This window comes from Rhinichthys klamathensis, unplaced genomic scaffold, assembly GCF_029890125.1.
Source record: "Rhinichthys klamathensis goyatoka isolate OS25496 unplaced genomic scaffold, OSU_Roscu_1.1 h1tg000024l_1, whole genome shotgun sequence".
Lineage (NCBI taxonomy): Eukaryota > Metazoa > Chordata > Actinopteri > Cypriniformes > Leuciscidae > Rhinichthys > Rhinichthys klamathensis.
In genome coordinates, this window is record NW_026606575.1 from 261,935 (window position 1) to 283,202 (window position 21,268).

Consider the following 21,268-nt stretch of genomic DNA (forward strand, 5'->3'; position numbering starts at 1 on the left):
TGCAGAAAGTGAATGGTTTATAAGGCACAAATCGTCCACACATGACCATAATGCTTCTTCTAATGGTAGAGCTGTGAAGGTTGGTATCTCCTCCTAAAATAAGAACATCTCTGGTGTTTATTCTTAGTGTCCACTCTGTCAAGAATGACATAGTGTGTTGACCATGAAATCTGAGTTTCGAACTCTGGGTTGACTGAACTAAGAAGTTTTTGGCAGCAATTACTCTGAATAAGCAATGTTTTGGTTAACCAACATGGAGTTCAGCAAGGCTATTCAATTCCGTTCATTAAGGGCCATGGCCTGTGCAGAGTTAAGTTCAATCAAATTAATCAAACACTTTTAAACAAACAATCAAACTAAACAAACCCTTTAATAATCAAGTAATCTTGAAGACCTTGATTAGTTGATTAGTTAAAACAGAATTGAAACTAAACTCTGATCTGCAGGTCATGGCCCCAGGATTGAATAGCCCTGGTTAATATGATGTAAACCGTGCTTTCTGGAATATCATCATGTGTACAGTGATCAAATCAACAGATGAGCCATGAAAATGTGTTAGTTCAACAGCACATTTCGTGATCGATCAGGCTAAATGACGTCCCACTCATTGTCATATGGGAGATTTCAGTCGGAAAAATAGAATATATAAAAAATAATATATAACATTTAAAGGACACTATGTAACTTTTGGCCCTCTAGTGGTTAAAAAACAAAACTGCATGTATTTTGTGGAAGAACATTGAACAGATGGATATGGTTCATGGCAACACATGGAAATCCGAAAAGTATGTCCTCTGAGCATGTACTGTAAGTGCAATATTTAATGCTGTCGTTTTGAATAATTGGAAACACTGATATTTTTAAATTAATTATGTTTCAGAAGTTGTTATTATGACGATTGCCAGTCTTATGGTCTAACATTGCATTTTGTTTTATATCTGATATTCTGGCCAAAGAGAGAGAGATTATCCTACTGCTCATAAAACATTCACTACTAGGATTAGGATGAATAATAGGATTTATTAGGATTACTTTTAGATGGAAAGGATCTCAAGCTGACTAGCTGAAGATGTTACTGTAGTTATACCCATTAAAAGACATGATACTTCCTTGAAAATAAATTCTGGCAAAGCGCTACAACAACCATGATGAAAGACACAATAGATAATGTTTTACAATTAACTCTGTTAGAGAGCTACATATGGTAATTCATTTGTTCAATAAAATTACTCGCCTGTTGAGTAATAAAAATGTCATCTCCACATCACTTCTACAACATTTTAAATCCCTCAGTTCTCCGAAAATCCAAGCCAATGTTGATTCTCGTTTTATTACAAGCTCTGTCACATTCTCTTATTCCAAGCAGATTATTCTGTTTGGCTTCTTTCTTTCTTTTTTTAAACAGGTGATGCCCCGGGGGTTTGAGATTTAGCATGCTCCATGTCAACCAGTCTTGCTCATTGTGACAACTAACCTATGCTATTCCAGCCCGTTCTCATCCCAAAGCGTAATATATTGACTCTTTTGACAAAGCGTCTATATCCAACGCACATGGCACCCTTTAGCGTCATATGAGACGCAGATATATGGCGCCTCCTAGTGGTCTAACCCTAACACTACCCCAGACCTAAACCTACCCAAAACCGAAGCGTGTTATATTGACGCTAAAGCAGGGGTCTCAAACTCAACTTAACTGGGGGCCGCTGGAGGTAGAGTCTGGGTCAGGCTGGGCCGCATCAAGTATTCCACAAAAAAATAGTATTCAAGTATTCAAAAAAGGAGCACAACTGATCCAATCTTCTCAATCTTTATTATTAATGTTTCTTCTGAACTGTTCCTCTGAATTTGAACATTTCTTTCTGTACATGATTGGTTCTTCATGAGCTGTCCTTCTGACAGTTGAAGTTCATTTTACAAACTTTCCTTTTCTTTTCCTTATAACACATCTTTGTGATACTTATATTTGCTCATGTCCTTTTTATTTTCTTTATACAACACATTAATGATATTGAATGTTTTTTTGTTTTTTTTTGGAAGGGACATTTCCTTTTATTATACTTAGAAAAACAATTATTGCTTTTGAAATACAAATATTTGCAGTCATGTCTGCCCGTCTTATTGAGTTCTTTTTACACATGTATAGTGTCTCAGGCAAATTACTGACTTTCCACAAATCAAAGCAAACCTTCTTATAAACCTGTTGGACACATATTAAAAGCTCAAAATGATTATTCTCACATTGTTTTAGAGCAGGGGTCTCCAACACGTCACTCGTGAGCTACCAGTAGCTCGTGGCCTGATTGGTGGTAGCTCACCAAGGGGCCGTTCACATATCGCGCTCACATATTTTGCGCGCTCATGTTCGTTATTTCAAATGTAGGCGCGCGGCAAGCGCGCTCATAATTGAAGCGACGCGCTCATTTTTTCCAGGCGCTGTATGTTTGTACTTCACGGTTGTCTATGACAACTATTGACAACAAACCTGTGCAACAAACCCACCATAAGCTGTCACGAGACTATCTATGGTAGCCCATAAAAAAATAAATAAAAAAAAAATAAAAACGCGGCACACGCAACGACGGGCCGCACTAATATTAAACTTTAATGTCAAGTAGGGGGCCAGCCCGCGGGCCGCGAGTTTGAGACCCCTGCGCTAAAGGGTGCCATGTGCGTTGGATATAGACGCTTTGTCAAAAGAGTCAATATATTACGCTTTGGGATGAGAATGCGTTGGCTATTCCCACAGCGTACACACATCAAGATAGTCAGAACAGCTTATCTCTATTTACGGATATGAAGAGACGAGCCCGTTCTCATCCCAAGGCGTCATAAACTGACGCTTTTGACATTTCATCTAAATCCAACGCACATGGCACCCTTTAGCGTCAATATGAGACGCAGATATATATGGGCCAGAAGGCGCCTCCTAGTGGTCTAACCCTAACCCTACCCCAGACCTAAACCTACCCATAACTATATTGACGCTAAAGGGTGCCATGTGCGTTGGATTTAGACGAAATGTCATAAGTGTCAGTTTATGATGCCTTGGGATGAGAATGCGTTGAGTGATATATACGCAATGTAACGAATTAACTCTATGGAATATTAATAATCAATAATATCTGGTTATAATTGATTATGAATATTTGGATCAGTTAATATAATTAACTTAATGTAGTAAAATTAATATTACAATCAACCCACCTTTTTGTCATGAACACTCAGCGTTAATTGTTTATCAATTGTAAGAAATATTCATTTCCGGGGAAGGGAAATGTCTTTCGAGCCTGTAGTCAAAATCTAAATCGTAAAGTAAACTTTGTTGCAAGCAGAGAATCAGAACCAAATACGTATTGTGCACAAGTTTTATTAACTAAATCACAAACATAACTAATCTAAACACATACATACATGCATGGGTAAAAGGGTGAGTGACAGAATGGAATCGGAAGCAAGAAATGGAACTATGGGAAAGATCCATCTAACTGTGAAAAGGACCATCAGCTTATCATTTTCAGAGCACCTTATTAAATTGATACCTGTGCAGTCGACACAATTCTTGAAGTTGTTGAAAATTAAAGTTGTTACTGGTTCCGTGAGTGTCAAATGTTGAAGTTGCAATCGTTTTCTTCTCCGTTGGATGAAGAAGATATGATGAACTTGCATGGTTAGTTCGACTCTGTTCTGGTTGAAGGTTTTCTCTCTCTCCATGAGCACATGGCTGGGAACATGTAGATTGTGACCTGCCAGTCCTGGGCCGAAGAGGCCACGAAGGCAACCAAGGAGTGAGGAAGTCGGAAGAGTAGATGGTTGCCCATTCAGTAATGGTAAAGTTGCAGTTTTCCTCTGAGTTAGATTGAAGAAAATACAGTCTGAATCTGTTGGGAGAGTGAAAGCATAACAGGATGTGGTCATACTCATAGCCTGCCCACGGACATCAACCCGAAGAAGCAGCAGTAAACGCCAGAAGCAAGAAAGAGAGTCACTGTGAATTGGTCTTTAATAAAGCCTGAGAAAGGCCCCATCTCTCCGGGTTTGGTTGACCAATGAGAAGGGTGGAGTTTCCAAGCGGGAAAATTCCTTTGTGGTTGATTTATGAATCTTTGTTTTAAGCATGCTCATTTGCATGTGCAGCTGGATTTGTTTCTGATGAAGAAACTAAGAAAGATTCTTGTAATACTATGTTGCACAGCTATCGACATATCATGTATACAATCCTTTCGATCTTCAAAGTACCAATTTATAGAGACCAAACATGGTATAGGTATCCATTGATTCATTGATTCAATGATTCCATTGAAATACACAGCATCAACAAAATAATAGTATTAAAAGACATTATAAAAGACAGTAAATCATTCGCAAAATGTTCTTCATGTTCATTTATAGATCAGTTTGTCTAAAATTAATGCAGCAAAGTCTGTATTAAAGGCTGTTACTGTCTTCCCCATCGTCTCTGTCTTGAACATGTGACCACATTTTTAACAGCAATAAAACCAACTTATCTGATCGTGGTCATGGTAACTAAGACCTTCTTGCCCTTTTGGGGGGATGGGACCACAGATCCCAGAGTGAGTTTAACTCTCTGGGGTCGGCGGTCTCGCCGGCGATACCAGCTCACTTTTTTCCTTATCAGTGCAAAAGAGACTCAAATTACTTTGTTGATTTTGATCTTACATATAAGTGTTATACATCATTCGATCCTGTTAAGTTTGTATTTTTTTTGTGGATACTCACAATAAAAACAAAATGTTGTGCTTTTCGCCAAATAAAGAAAAATAAACATGATGCGCGTTCTGCGTTCTCTCTGTCAGTGCAGTCCATTCTGAAACGCGTGCTAAGATTAACTGTAACTCCGCGATTACTTGTCATACAGGCACGAGAGATTTTTCTTTATGAAGCTTGAATTCTCTTCTTTTCAATGAAGTAATTTATATAAAAAACAAATATTCTCAGTTTATGTAATCTGTATGAAAAGAGAGTGATTTCAGTATTTTTTTCCCCAGCTCATTACACTTCATTACGCGTTAATGTGACACGCCCACGGAGGACGCGCGCTATTCAAACGCAAATGTTGAGGCAAGCCATGACAACGCCCACATCAGCCGTTCCACCGCGGCGGTAAAATGTGGGGTGTATTTTCTGCCTTTTACCGCTAAGAGGCGCTACAATCATAGACTCTGAAAAGTGTTCGTTTATTCTCTCTAATGCGTAATCTGCGGCTCATTCAGAGCGATTGAAAGCTGGTAGCAGATGAATTCAACAAGTGAAACGTAGTTAAAATAATTCATAATCACAATACTGAAATTAGGCTACTGAAATGAAATTGAATAAATAATGAAAACATAAAACATTGCAATAAAAACATTTAGGCTACATCAATGAGGCTTTACAAGAGCATAAGACATTAGTTTTGACAGCGTACAGATGGTAGCTCAGTGATCAACGCAATAACATGAGCTTCAAGGAGCTTCAAGCGACCCGAGATCGAATCTCAATGTAGCATACATGTTGTTAACCGATGTCGGCCGACAGCGTTTATATTTGACCACCTTGATGCTTAAATAGCTAACTGTTTACTTATTTAAAGTCAAGAGTTTTGTTTAATTATCATTACAACATATTTGCTACATTCCTGTAGAACCGCAGCCGCTGCACAAAGGACATAAACTGATGAAGGAAGATTGTCAGCCTATTGCATCAGAAAATGAAAATGAAGAAGCTCGTCTTTAGTCTGCTAAATTATTGTGTAATGTAAAAGAACACTAAAATTACTTAAGTTTGAAACCAAGTTCGAACATTTCAAGGTTTAAATAAAGTGTCGGGACAGTTTTTTAAAATTTAAAACAGGGTTGCATCGGGTTTAGAGTTTATTTCTTGTGCGATGCAAAATAAGAAACACTAGGCTAATCTTATTCTTGCGGCATTTTAAATTTGTATTGCCAAAGAAATGACCGCTATGTTAAACAATTAAAACAGTACAAAACGAAAATTGTCCAAAGAAACATAATTAAATTAAAAACATGCGTTTTTCTTTGCCTCTCTCGCGCTGAATTTCTTTTTAACAAGTCTATTTCTCCCTCGCTGCGCGCGCCGGCCGGGTCTCTCTCGAAATTAAGCATTTCAGGGACAGGGTAAAAACACATCAGCTGATAATACTGTATATGTCGCTGCGTTATCCGACACTCTCCATATGAAAGAGGAACATTAACACCTAGGCCTATTGTCCTGCGCGCACGATACAGCACTGAACTGTCCCTCCAACCCCCCACAGGCTATCGGAGTCTGAGGCTGACTTAACACAAAGAGAAGTCGCAATTCACACTTAAATCGCTATTCTAGACAGTGTTGATAATGAAGGAATTAAATGATTTAAGTTACATGTAGCCTAGTGATATTTCTGTCATAAAAGTTTATTACTAAATATTTCATTATTTCAATAATTGATGAAATAAAACTGGCTTGGGGCAGCTTTTTCCAAGCAAAACTAAATATAATCTGAAAAAACGCATGTTAATTTGTTGTCATGAACAAAATGTTCAACTCAATATTAAATTCTACAGGGATCTTTGGATCCTTACAACCAGGCATGCAATTTGTGAATTAAGTTTTTATTTTTATTTTTTATTATTCAAATAAATATCGAACCACGGTGCTGGTAATGCTGCTAAATTAAATAACATGTATAGAATAATTATGAACTTAAATGAAACAATATCGCAACATTCCGACAAATACATTATTTGATCTGTTTTTACATTTTAATTCAGGGCGATTTAGCCTACATTTAATTAGAGCGAGATTTTCACCCTTGTCTTGTCATTTTCTCATTGGGAAGCGCTTACATTACATGTTTGAGTAGATCCTCTGTACCTCTCGTTTTCATATGGATTACATAATCAGATAACATTTATTAGCCTGAATATTTAGACATTTAAAGGCTTTAGACATAGCCGATTTCTTATAGTGACTGAGCTGAAGTGGCTTTCGGTTCATTTTTGTGACGCGCAGTTCCCGGAGACAGAGACGACAGAGCCTACTTTTTGTTTTTGTCGTTAGCCTAATATGAATACAAGTTTACAGTTTTGAACGATGTAAGCTACTCTACTCTTATCTGTATGACCAAAAAATTACGGAGTCGCCTATTAAGTTATTTTAGCTGTAATAATGAGAAAAATAAATTAATCTAAATGAACGCGCCGACGCGTTTGTCGAACACTAACTCACCATGCCAGAATAAAACCCGACTTTAGAAAAATGCATAGGGCCACTCGGCGTACGTGGTGTGCCAAAACACTTAATTATAAACTTCAATATTTCATTCAAAATAATCTCAAAACGCTTTGGGAAATTTTAAAAGCCGTGCATGCATTAAGGCCACTGGAACTAATGAACAACTGAAACGCTGGTTTTGATTTTATTGTTTGTCGTTTAAACGTGCTTGTTGCATATCTCTATTTTATATTTGATATGGTCTATTGGTGAAGTAGCCTAGCATTGATTACTGTGGAGGGAGGGGTGTGGGGATTCAAATAATTCAGCAGAAGCAGGGATGTTTAGACCAGAAGGAAATCCCCGTCCCCCCTGGCAAATCACACTTTACTTAAAACCATGTTTTTAAAAACTCTAGGTTGTAGGGAATCAAAAAATAATAATAATAATAGGCCTAATAAAAAAAATAAAAAATAATATATATATATATATATATATATATATATATATATATATATATATATATATATATATATATATATATATATAGGCTAGCTATATATATAAAATTACTTTTTTACAGAACTGCTTTTGAAATTACGATTGGTAGCCTATTATTATACAGATGCAAAGTCGTTCTGTTGGATACTATTGTTCCTTAGTGTAAAATGGAAATGCATGGTAATTTTATTTTATAAATATAAGCAAAAACTGTATGGTGTAACAGAGTTTTAGAGCTAGACAAATCTCTCTGCATCAATAAATATAAAATTTACAGTAGACCATATTTGATCAGGATTTGAACCCGTGTCAACTTGATGATCGAACCGTAAGTTCTACCGCTCGGCTATGCATTTTCTCACTGAGAGTTGCCCAAACGTTTGTTTCTCACATGAGCGAGAAAACGTTTTCTCGTTAGCCAGAGAGTGTAGGCCTACTTTAGCCTACATGAATACAAGTAGACCTTTTACAGTTTTAAAAGACGATATCTTATCTGTATGACCAACAATTACGCAGTAAGTTCTTTTAGCTGTTATGAGAAAAATAAATTCAAATGAACGCGCCGCCGCGTTTGTCAAACTCTAATTCAACATGCCAGAATAAAGCCAGATTTTAGAATAATCAATAATGCATAGCCACTCGGCGTGGTGTGCCAAAATACCCTAATTATAAACTTCAATATTTCATTCAAAACCATCTCAAAACGCTTTTTGACGTTTTAAAAAGCCGTGAATGTATTAAGGCCACTGGAACCAGGATCGTAACTGAAACGCGCTGCATGTCTCAATACAGGAGCGCTGGTTCAGATTGTATTGTTTGTTGTTTAAACGTGCATGTTGCATATTTAAAAATATTTGTTTAAAAATAAATGTTTGTTGTAGGCTTATTTGCAAATTACCATAACTTGTAGAATTTCATCCTTACTGTTAATTGACATTAGCCCCACTTACGTTTTGATAAATGTCCCTTTGCGCCACCTGGCGGTCATTTCGCGAACGACTTTGAAATGCGACTGGTTTATTTTTATTGTATTGGTCTACTTTAAAAAATAAAACTTTATAAGACATTTATGGAAAAAGACTATTTTCTTTTCAAGATGTTTCCAACTGTAACTTTGAACCAATTCTGTAGAATGGCCCATATAGCATTTGACCAGGATTTGTTTCCAGGTATGACAAAAATGTGCTTTTGGCTTTCATTTATATTTTGATTGTATATATATATATATATATATATATATATATATATATATATATATATATATATATATATATATGTATATATGTATGTATGTATGTATGTATGTGTGTGTGTGTGTGTGTGTGTGCGTGTGTGTGTGTGTGTGTGTGTGTGCAATGACAATATATATATATATATATATATATATATATTATATATATATATATATTGTCCTTGCATTCTTTCTTGTGTGACACCCTGAAAGGCTCATTATTATGCAGGGTCACTGTCTGAGAACCACTTAATTATTCATGATAGGGGTTGGGCCGTTCCGCCCATCCGCATATTGCCTTGGCAAACAAAAAAATGTTTTTCACAATTTAAAATAATCTTTTGTTTTATATGAATGATTAGGAAGGATGATTTTCAGATCATTTTGAAGCAAAAACTCTAGGCGACAACGTCCATTAGTCAAAAATCTTGTGGACACATATTTAGTATGTTTTTTGTGTCCTTATTTCAAAAACTTTAGTTTTTAGTTTTTTCAATAACCACGCATAAACAATATTCTCTCAAAAATACAAACATGTACATACATGTTGCTCACAAATTATGGTAGTCCTGCTTGTGCTAAATAGAGTGTAATTTCACCTGTGCCATTAATATGTTTATAAGCAACTGAAAAAAACACAAATGTCAGAGCATGTCAAAACATCTCAAGGAGCCCAAAATACCTTGGACCCCAGAGGGTTAAAATATTATTTGTTAACTATAACAAATACTTGTGTCTGATTTGTCTTAGTCGTTACAGGTCTAAAATATACAGTAAACACTTAGTAGGCATACTATAGTGAATAAGGGTAAAACAAAAACATGTTTTGGAAGAAGGATTGATGATGTATTAAAATTAGGGCTGGGGTAAACGATTATTAATTAAACGATTAGTCTGTCGATTATTTTATCGATTAGTCGACTAATCTAACGACTAATTGAACGATTCTTTTTTGTAACATGGAAATTGCAGGAGTGCACATTCAATGCACAACAATTTTGATCTGGTTCTTACAGAGTATCTACACTGTAAAATGTTTGGTAGGCTACTCAAATGAGCCCTATCACACTTGGATGTGGTGCTCATTTTAATGTTTTCAGTGCTCATAAAAAACATCCGGACTGATTTTTCGGTTTTGTTGACGGGGGTGGGGTTTACATGCGCTTCATAAGGCACACACGCACATTTGCACACACACGCGCAAGGTCTCTCGCTCTCTCCCTCGCTGCGCGCGCTACACGGTTTGGAGCTTGCGAGCTCTAGATTCCGGGAGATTTTAACTAATTTGCGGTCATCAGGGAGCCGCTATCACTATGCGGGAGACTTGGGATGTCAACTCCATTTGACAAAGAGCGCAAATAACGACACCTTTACGTTTGGGACTAAATTTGAAGTATTCCCATACCTTCGATGATTTAGTGCGAGCTGGGTTTTTTTAGGACTTTTTCTTTTGTTGGGACTTGTGCATGGCTTTGTTGTGAATTCTGTGAAGAGGTTGCTGTTTCGTGCTCGATTCTGCAATGTTTCGGTCTCCCACGTGTGTGTGGCGAGCTGTACCGCCGGGAACGGTGCAAAAAAATAAATACATAAATAAATAAAGAAGCGTCGACAAAAAAATATGACGTCGACAAATTTTTGACGTCGAAGCGTCGAAGCGTCGACGTCATCGACGCGCCGCTACAGGCCTAATTAAAATGTTGTTAATTTTGAACCAAAAAACATTACATAGTGTACCTTTAAGATTAAACATGTAATAAATGGTTATTTGCATACAATAAGCAAATTAGCTCAAAGGGGAAATATAAATAATTAATCATAACTTGTTATGATTAATTATAAATATTTGGATCAGTTAATCGAATTAACTTGATGTAGCTAAATTAATATTACAATCAATTAATCAGTTTATCCTGCAAACACTTTTGATTGCTCATTGATTCTTAGAAAATGGTATTTTTTATGGCCACAGAAAAATATTTTTTCTTAGCATGTACAGCACTTAGAGCGTCACAAGATCAAAAATCGTTAAATTGACTTTGTTGTGAGCAGAGAATCAGAACCAAATACGTATTGTGCACACGTTTTATTAACTAAATAACAAACATAACTAATCTAAACACATACACACAATCATCCATACATGGGTAAAATGGTAAGTGACAGAATGAAACGGGAAATGAAACAGGGAATGAAACTATGAAAAAGATTCCTTTAACTATCAAAAGACCTATCAGTTTTCTTCTTTCTAAGCACCTCATTAAGAGGCGTCTACCGTTTATATTAAACTGCTTATTGTTAAACCGACCGTATTTTTAAACAGACAACAGACAATCACATCTGTAGCATATTTCAACCACCAAGGTGGATGCACTCCTCCAGGATTACCCCCGGTTCTTTGATGCATCAATTGGAGAGATCCACTGTGCTTGCCCCACTTGCTGCACGAGAGGCGAATATGCCTACTGAGGGAAGTACACACAGGTCTTTTATGCATTCAGGTGTGTTAGGCAGGTTTCCTACCTGTGATTGGACATGCGCTCCTGTCTGTCAAGCCCGACTTGGTGCAATTAGATGCTTCTGCAGAGATGAAGAATGGATGCCGTTCCCATAGGTGGATCTCTCCACTCGATGTTTCAGAGAAACAGTGTTACAAACAGTAATCTATTGTTATTCCTTGGTTAAACGTTAAATGGAAGCACTAGTTGGCTGCATGAATGTCTTCCTAGACTGAAGGCTGTAGGTTTTACATATGGATTAATCAAACCATGTGTTTAAAACTAGCCACTTTGCATTATTTCACTTAGTGACATTATTTTACTCATTTTAACCTACCCATTACATAAATTTATATTTTTTTATCATACTGATCTAGTAACTTTTCTGTCTTTGTTTCTAAAAGAATGTAACTGTGGTTGGCAGTTCAGCTGGGGAGGATCAGTCAATAAATAGCTTGACGCATTTGTATAAACTTTTAACTAACCAGAATTCTGAACATCAATCACCACTGCAGAATAGCCTGGACCTTCATATAAACGTGTGAAAACTGTGTGGAATGGACAGAATAGAAGGACGAATAGAGGAGAGAGGGTACTGGGGCAGTAAAGCAGAGTTTCTTCTGGCTGTGGCAGGGAATGTGGTTGGACTGGGTAATGTGTGGAGGTTTCCTTATCTCTGCTACAAGTATGGAGGAGGTATGAAACCAGCAGCGATCTAAATACATAATACACTCATGCACTTAGAATTCTTTCAGCTCTATTTAAATAATGTATTATTGTACTGGTGTGTTCTCAGGGGCGTTCCTGATACCCTACCTGGTGTTTGTTGTTACCTGTGGGGTGCCTCTGTTCCTACTAGAGACCGCAATGGGACAGTACACACGGGAAGGGGGTATCACATGTTGGCATCGCCTCTGTCCACTGGCTGAGGGTGAGAGTTGTGGAAACAAAACATCTCTTTATAAAAGATTTAAACATTTTTTAATTAAAATGCGCTAATCTTTTTGCATCCAAACACTTATAATTTCATGCAGTTGTATACACGTCACAGTGGCAAAGGCACCATGGTAACACTTTATTTTACAGTGTCATTGTTACATTAGCTTACTCCAGTAATATCGGTAAATTATGCATAATTACATCCAACTAACCCTAAACCAAGTACTATTCCTAACCCTAACCCTATAGTTAGTATAATTAATATTACTCAGACTTAAATGTATAATCATACATTTTTCATTAAATCAACAGATTTCTATTTTAGTTAAAGCTCCAGTCCGTAACTATTTTGGGTTAAATATTATCCAAAATAAATTTTTGAGCAAGTAAATAACCAGCCAGTGTTCAAAACTATCTGCTTGCCTTAGCTCGATTCAAAACGGTAAGCTTGTAATAATGTTTTTTACTCCAGTGGTACTGGTGGATTACTGCGGGAAATTCAAGCATGTCTTTGGGTCATTACGTCACATCTGTACACATAAAGAATATGTCCCAGCTAGTAGGCTATATTGCGTGTGAGAATGTTGGAGGTGGAGATATATAGACTTTTCTCACAGCACTTGCTATAATTAAACGTATTAATTTGATGGTGGATCCAGAAAGGTTCAAACGGCAATCACCAGTGACAACTAGAGATTCACCCGTTGTAAAATGCAAAAGACTTTGGACTGAGAGTTTGGAAAAAGAGACTGCAACCGGCCCATGCGAAAACAAGGATAATATCCGAAGGGCTTTAAATGTAGTCACGCAATGCTGATGTTGTTAACATGAACAATTTGAGAACAAAGTATAATTTGCTCGGTTTGACGTGATATGATAAGCGATCGTTAGATTTCATCAGCACGATTTACTGCAAAGATTTTTTTCCCTTAGTTGGTCAGAAGAACAAAAGTGGATGTTACTTGTTCAGATCAGATGACATTTTAGTGTGCAAATTCTTATGTTGGTCATACTTCCAAAAAGTAGAATCTGTGATTCTTAATGACAGTATCCACACCGCGCGGTGATTGACAGCTGCACATTCTCCTCAAAACATTGGATTCATCCGCGCTTTGCCGTGTCGAGGTGCAAGTCACGTAAAGTTGTTAATTCCGCGAATAACTGCTATTGCAGATTTTGAACAGAGATGGCGACAAAGAGGAAAAACGACTGCAGCTTTAAGTGAAGAATATGAACATATGATCCAGTAGAAAAAGACTTCAAAAGAAATCATCTGGTTTAATAAATAATCAGTAGAAAGAACCAAAACTCAAAGTGCATATAGTGTAAAAGCAACAGATATTACATTTGGATAAATCTTGGTAAATCATCCTTTAATTCTCTCATTAATTATCTCTTTTTGAGTCTCTTTTAGTCAGTGTTTCTGTTTGCTTTTTTCAGGTATTGGCTACGCAGGACAACTGATTCTTCTGTACAGCTGCATGTATTACATCGTCATTCTGGCCTGGGCGCTTTTCTACCTCTTCTTCTCTTTCAGTGCCCAACTGCCTTGGGCCAGCTGTGACAACACCTGGAACACAGGTGATAATCTAAAAATAATAAAAGTAAACTCAAAACTATAAACAATAAGTGCCATCTGCTGAATATGTTTTTTTTTTTCTGTCTTAGATGGCTGTGTAAATCTTGCTGCAAAGAATTTGACCATCAACCGGACATCTCCAATTAATTCAACACCTGCAGCTACTGAGTTCTGGGAGTAAATGAATACTAATTGTGATATTGAGTTTTGCGTGAACATTCTGCTTTAGCAAAAGTCTTTGTAATTAAGCAAACACATTTTTAACTATTAATTTGTTCAATAAAAACAAAGGAAAATGTTTGCGTCTCTCTTTACAGACACAGAGTGTTGGCTCTCTCTGGGGGTATTGAGGAGATTGGTAAGATCAACTGGGAGATTCTTCTGTGTCTCATTGCAATGTGGATCATATGTTATTTCTGTATCTGGAAAGGAGTCAAATCTACAGGCAAGGTGTGCAAGAATGTTACTTTATTTATCGATTACTTTCCATAAAGTCAATATTAGCCCTGGTTATTGTTAAGAAATTAGCATTTCGTCATATTGCTCACATTGGTTTCCTTTTAAAGGAGTAGTTCACTTTAAAAAAAACTTTTGCTGATAATTTACTCACCCCCATGTCATCCAAGATGTCCATGTCTTTCTTTCTTCAGTCGAAAAGAAATTAAGGTTTTTGATGAAAACATTCCAGGATTTTTCTCCATATACCGTAATTCCTCAAATAAAGGCCGGGGCCTTTATTTACCTGAACTGCAGATGGTAGCCGGCTTTTATTTGAAGCAGGCTTTTATTAGAGGCAGGCTTTTATTTCTAATTCGCGATCCCCGCCCGCCCGCCAGCCAAGTTTCCATGGTGACGCGTCATGCTTGGCACGTGTTCACCACAGCCAAAATAGCGCTATATGACAGATGTAGCTCTTTTATTTCTAAATATTAACAAACTTGCTTACCATGTCATCAACTATCTTCTATTCTGACTCTCAAATCCGTGTAAGTGAGTTTGTTTTGTCGTTTAAAACCCTTTATAAATGATCTTGATCTGTAACGTGAGATGGGCACCGCAGTTCGGAGATTCCTGTTGTATTTGTTAAGTTACAGCGCGTGAATTCTTCAGTTTCTCCCGAAATACATGAAAGTAAGTGGCCGGTGAACTGGGAGAAGAATAGAGTAAACTTTATAGTTACTTACACTGTGTATCTGATATGAATAAAACACGTCGCCAAATATATTTGAATGGATTGTTATTGCTGCTTCCATAGACACCATTGTGTATTTTACAAACTATAAATTTATTGTTTTGCTATAAATCATATCTATTTAAATGTCTGAAACCTAAAATAAACATGTGGTTAAAAACACTTAATAGTTGTGATATATGACAAGCGCTGAGCGCGTCCGTCTTTGAGTGTACATTTATTTAAAGTGTACCTATTCACACTATTTTTTCCCCGGCCTTAATTTGAGACCGGCCTTTATTTGTCCGCGTTGACCACGCCCCCGGCCACTATCAGAGGCCCGGCGTTTATTTGAATACCGGTCTTTATTTGAGGAATTACGGTAATGCACTTTACTGGGCACCAAACGGTCCAAGGTCCAAAAGACAGTTTCAGTGCAAACTGCAAACTGTTCAAAGGGCTTTAAACGATTCCAGACGATGAATAATGGTCTTATCAAGCGAAACGATCGGTCATTTAAAAAATAAATGACAAAGTTTAAGTTTTATAAGCTCAAATGCCCGCCTTGCTCTGTTCTGTGATGCACGTTCGTGACTCTCCTGTTCGAACTCGTTCATCAAAATGAACAAATCTTTTTTCGAGTCATTTGATTCATTTAACGACCGAAATGAACGAATTGACTCGGAAAAAGATTTGTTCATTTTGATGAACGAGTTCGAACAGGAGAGTTACACAGAACAGAGCAAGGCGAGCATGTGAGCTTATAAAACTTAAACTTTTTTTTTTTTTTTTTTTAATGAGCGATCGTTTCACTTGATAAGACCCTTATTCATCGTCTGGTGTCATTTAAAACCATTTGAACAGTTTGCAGTTTGCACTGAAACTGTCATTTGGACCTTGAACCGTTTGGTACCCAGTAAAGTGCATTATATGGAGAAAAATCCTAGAATGTTTTCATCAAAAACCTTAATTTCTTTTCGACTGAAGAAAGAAAGACATGGACATCTTGGATGACATGGGGGTGAGTAAATTATCAGCAAAAGTTTTTTTAAAAGTGAACTAATCCTTTAAGTGTATAGTAGGTGTGCAGGAGGGAACAAACATGTTTCAGCTGTGTGGCAGAAGGACAACAAACTTCATTGGTTATATCAATTGTTTCCTTTTTGGCATCAAATTTACATGTCCCTTTCTTGTATTGTGGCTGTACTGGAGGTGGTGTATTTCACAGCCACATTTCCTTATGTGATGCTACTGGTGTTGCTGATTCGTGGGTTGACTCTTCCTGGAGCTCTGCAGGGGGTTGTGTTTTACCTGTACCCCGAACCGGCCCGTCTCGCTGACCCACAGGTAATTAAACCAACTTCAATTACACTCTATTTAGCACAAACAGGGCTACCATAATATGTGAGCAACATGTATGTACATGTTTTCATTTTTGAGAGAATAATGTTTATGCATGGTTATTGAAAAAACTAAAAATCTAAGTTTCTGAAATAAGGCCACAAAACACACACTAAATATGTGTCCACAAGACTTTTGACTAATGAATGTTGTCGCCTAGAGTTTTTGCTTCAAAATGATCTGAAAATCATCCTGCCTAATCATTCACACAAAACAATACATTGATTTAAATTTCGTAAGACACTTTTTGTTTGGAAAGGCAATATGCGTGGGGGGCGTGATTCACACCTGAGAAGACAATGACCTGCATAATGACCCGTATAATGAGCTGCATAATGAGCCTTTCATTCAGGTCACTGAGCCACAAGAAAGAATGCACATGGTGACGCGTATCCGGTTTGCATGTCGCATGTGGAGTTGTGTGTACGTCGGAGGTTTTTTCTTTTCGATACAAATATATTATAAAGAACAAATCTCAAGACAAAAAAGCATTGCAGGAATGAATGATAATTTGGAGAAGATGCTTGATGAAAAAATTTGAAGTCTACATGTATCCTTGGACAAGAACTTTAATAGTAAATTTGACAGTTTCCGTGACTCGATGATAAAACTTGTAAAAGATAATCAAGATGACATAAAAATAGAAATTTAAAAAAAGGCCAGAGAAGTGCAGAACAGCCTAGACATGGAAATTGGAATTATGGCAGCTCGCATGGAACAGATTGAGCAAAATATCAAGAAAACAGCTGCAACAGATTACATCCCAGAAACCATAATAATGGTTTTTGGCCTGCCCTTCGAGGAAGGTGAACAGGTGATGGAGACAGTGTCCATTGGTGATGCAGACAATGATATACAGTGGGTTTCTCGGACCCACCATGCTCAAGATTCCATTTCTTTAGTACACTGGAACGTTAACGGATGGACTACAGGTAACTATAAATTAAGAACGGTTATTCTGAATATTTTAAATCCGTATATAATTTCGCTGAATGAGACGCATTTATTTGACGATAAAGGAATTGATTTGGAAGGTTATTCATGGTTTGGTTATAATCAAAGAAAACATGTTAAAGCAACACTATGGAACTTTTCAACCTTCATAATATATTTCCAAGACCCTTGTAATGGTACATCGACTTACAATAGGTTAAATGACACGTCTGCCATAGCCTGACGTGGTCTGTATCGCTTTTACTCGCACTATGTAACTTCGGGTTTCGGGTAGTAACTCAAGCACAAAAAGAACTACAAAACTCGACTGCTTTACGGCATACGTCACTTCCCCCACCACTTCCTCAAATTGTCTATGGCCATTGCAGACATCCCAAGTCTATAGCGTCTCCCTGATGCCCGCAAATTAGTTCAAATCTGCCAGAATCAAGAGCGTGAATGCAAGACAGAACATACTGCGCGCATAACATACATAGCGCGAGCACGGCAGAGAGGGAGAGAGCGAGAGACCTTGCGAGTGTGCCTCACGAAAGCTAGTCAACCCGCCACCCCCCCGTCAACAATCCAGTCACCAAGATATACCTCCCTGAAATGACTTCTTGCAGGTTGGGATGTCTGCCATTGTTGATTCCAAAGCCGGTGCTGGATAAACAGCGAGCGTGCGCGTGCGACAGTAGGCTGCGCTAGGCTAAATTATTTACAACAGCGGTAATGGACAATTCCGCTTCCAACCTGTAGGGCGACCGCTGAGGAAAAGTTACTTGGTGTTGCTGGAAAAGTTACACTTTAAAGCATGCACCCCGGCTCTGGCGGGGTTGGGTTTTGTGTTAAAAATAACCTGGTGAAATTATACAAAATTGATGTTGTAGACAAACAGGTGGATGGTATTCCATGTTTAAAATTTTTGCATTTGAAATCAGGTTATAGTTTTGTTGTTTTTACCTGTTACCTGCCACCCGAAACGTCAGTATGGGGAAAGGACGCCTCTTTTTTCTTTAATCATGTTTTGAGTCAGATCTATTTATGTTCAGAAGTTGAAGCAATTTTTGTTTGTGGAGATTTCAATAGTAGGATAGGTGCTTTTGATGACTACCTAAAAGAAGTTGATGCGATGCTCACTAGAGCCTTCTTAGATGGTTCCGTAAACAAACATGGAGAATCAATGATTGAATTCTTAAAAGAATCTAAGTTATGTATTGTTAATGGGAGGATATGTCCTCTAAGTGATAACTATACATCAGTATCTGTCAAGGGTAAAGCGGTGGTTGATTATATACTTGTTCCATATGACTGCTTACAAATATGTGACTCATTTGAAGTGTTAGCTCTAAATCAAGTAATGATTTGTAGACCATCAATGCCCTGATGATGGTCTTTTGACCGAAAGCTTGGTCTATTAAATTCGCTTTAAGGATTTGAGTGTGCGGACAGTTCATTTATTGAGATCTTTAGTCTTGTGTGTCTGGCACCTTGAAGATCGTGAGTGCGGTGTAACTCCTTCCAAATCAATTAATTAAAATGGCAAATTGTATGGATTTAATTGGAGAAAGAAGCAGAGTCCCAGATCATTCTTTACTGTGGTTACATTTTTTTAATAAAGACTGAGGCTCATTGTCATGTAGCTTATCAGGAGAGTTTACAAATCCCATCCATAAAAAGGAAAGTCAGCAGGATTTTACCGGCAAATTTTTTATACTCTAGTGTACAACAATCAACCCTTTTGAAAATGAAGGATGATATACAGTTATGTTCTAGAGAGCAAGAAAATTTTGATAACTGGTATGTTAGCCTTTGTAAATTGATTAAAGAAGATATAGAGTTTGAGATCAAAGCTGGAGACAACTATAACTTTACAAGAAAGCCATTAATTACGAAACCTTATTGGAACAAAGAATTAAAAGAATTGTGGCAATCTATGCGTAAACCAGAAAATATGTTTCTGAACTGCTCAAATAATTATATAGAAAATAATAAATCATTAGAAACCTTCAAGAATAATCAGAATAGGTTTGATAAAAGATACAAATTCTACAAAAGACGTTATCAAAGAGGACAGGTATTAAACTTGAAGAGAATCCAAACGTCTGACCCCAAGATATTTTGGGCAGAAATGAATAAATTAGGGCCAAGGCGTAGTTGGAAAATACCCATGGAAGTGCTGGGGTTCGATGATAATGTAATGACTGAGCTGTCTGATATAATCAATAGGTGGGAAAAAGATTTCAAAAGTCTCTTCTCTAGTGAGACTTTTGATTTTGATGGGGGTACTACGAGGACGTCAGAGGAAGAATGTAATAGAGGGCCACATTTTAAAAGGGGAATATTGGATAAATGAGGATCTTAATAAGAGTATTACAAAAGAAGTTCAAATGGACATTAATAAAGCTAAGTTGTGAAAAGCGAAGGGGGTTGAAAATATCCCAAATGAAATACTAAAATCGCCCAAACTATTCGATATTTTGTTTGATTTATTTAAATGGTGTTATGAATCCGGCAAAATACCATCTATGTGGCTTAAATCTATCATTAATCCGATACCAAAATCCAAAAATGAGGATCCGAGGGTGCCTTTGAATTATAGAGGGATTAGTTTAATGAGCACAGTTTATAAATTGTATTCTACAATACTTAATGAGAGGCTCATGTTGTACCTAGAGAAAGAAGAGCTTCTTGTTGAAGAACAAAATGGGTTTCGTAAGTCAAGATCATGTCTTGATCACATTTTTGTATTGTCTACAATTATAACTAAAAGAATAAGTGAAAATAAGCCTGCATATTTGTGCTTTATTGACTTTCAGAAAGCTTTTGATATGATCAATAGGGATCTGTTAGCATATAAACTTATTGAGTACGGGGTAAATGGAAAGTTTTATTGGGCTCTGAAGGCTGTTAATCACAAGCCCATAACATGTGTAAGATTAAATGAAGTTCACACAAACTGGTTCCCAACATCATCAGGGGTAAAACAGGGTGATGTTTTGTTCCCCACTTTATTTGCAATCTATATAAATGATTTGGCAAAGGAAATTAAATCATTGAATTGTGGAATTGTGTATTCTACTGTATGCAGATGACAGTTTTACTGTCACCCTCTGAAGATAATATGCAGCGGATGCTCTCCTATATTGATGATTGGGGTAATAAGTGGAGATTGTTTATTAATAGAAAGAAATCAGAAATAATTCATTTTAGAAAACATGAATCGCAGCATCTATGAGTTTAAAATTGGGTCACACAAGCTGAACTTTGCAGACTCATATAAATATCTAGGTTTCTATATTGATGAACATATGAATTTCAGAAAAGGTGTTATGGTTCTTGCTGATTCAGCACATAGAGCTTTGGGAGGAATTATTGATAAAAGCAAGAACCTGAAAGATATATCTAAACTTATATCTTATTCTAAACTGTTTCAAGCTTGTGTGTGCCTTACTTGATTATATTGTGGGGGTTAGAGGACTTAGAAACATATCTTATTGTGAATTAGTGCAAAATAGTGCCATAAGATATTTTCTGGGTATACACAAATATGCTCCAACATTGGCGATAGTGGGAGACATGGGATGGGAATCATGTGAGGCCCATTGGAAGATGGCCCGGTTATGGAATCGTTTATTAGATATGGACGCAAAGTAGGTTGACGAGGAAAATATTTCTCTGGAATAAACACAATCTTGGTCCTTGGTTTAAAGATATATGCAAACTGTTTTGTAAATATGGGTTTGGGGAGTTGTTTTCTAATTATGAAAAGCTGAATATTGGTTTGTTTAAAGAATCTGTGGTCG

The 21,268-nt window shown here is 37.0% G+C and overlaps 1 protein-coding gene across 1 annotated transcript in view; it reads left to right on the forward strand.

The window, feature by feature from the left end:
• The first annotated feature begins 11,938 nt into the window (after positions 1 to 11,938).
• LOC130077688 (sodium- and chloride-dependent GABA transporter 2-like) overlaps positions 11,939 to 21,268 on the forward strand; it is a 54,887-nt gene continuing 45,557 nt past the window's right edge. The window contains exons 1-6 of the mRNA XM_056243002.1: positions 11,939 to 12,135; positions 12,236 to 12,370; positions 13,819 to 13,959; positions 14,047 to 14,134; positions 14,275 to 14,407; positions 16,341 to 16,475. Of these exons, the coding sequence (XP_056098977.1) occupies positions 11,997 to 12,135; positions 12,236 to 12,370; positions 13,819 to 13,959; positions 14,047 to 14,134; positions 14,275 to 14,407; positions 16,341 to 16,475 (771 nt within the window). The 5' untranslated portion in view covers positions 11,939 to 11,996. The remainder of the gene's footprint in view (positions 12,136 to 12,235; positions 12,371 to 13,818; positions 13,960 to 14,046; positions 14,135 to 14,274; positions 14,408 to 16,340; positions 16,476 to 21,268) is intronic.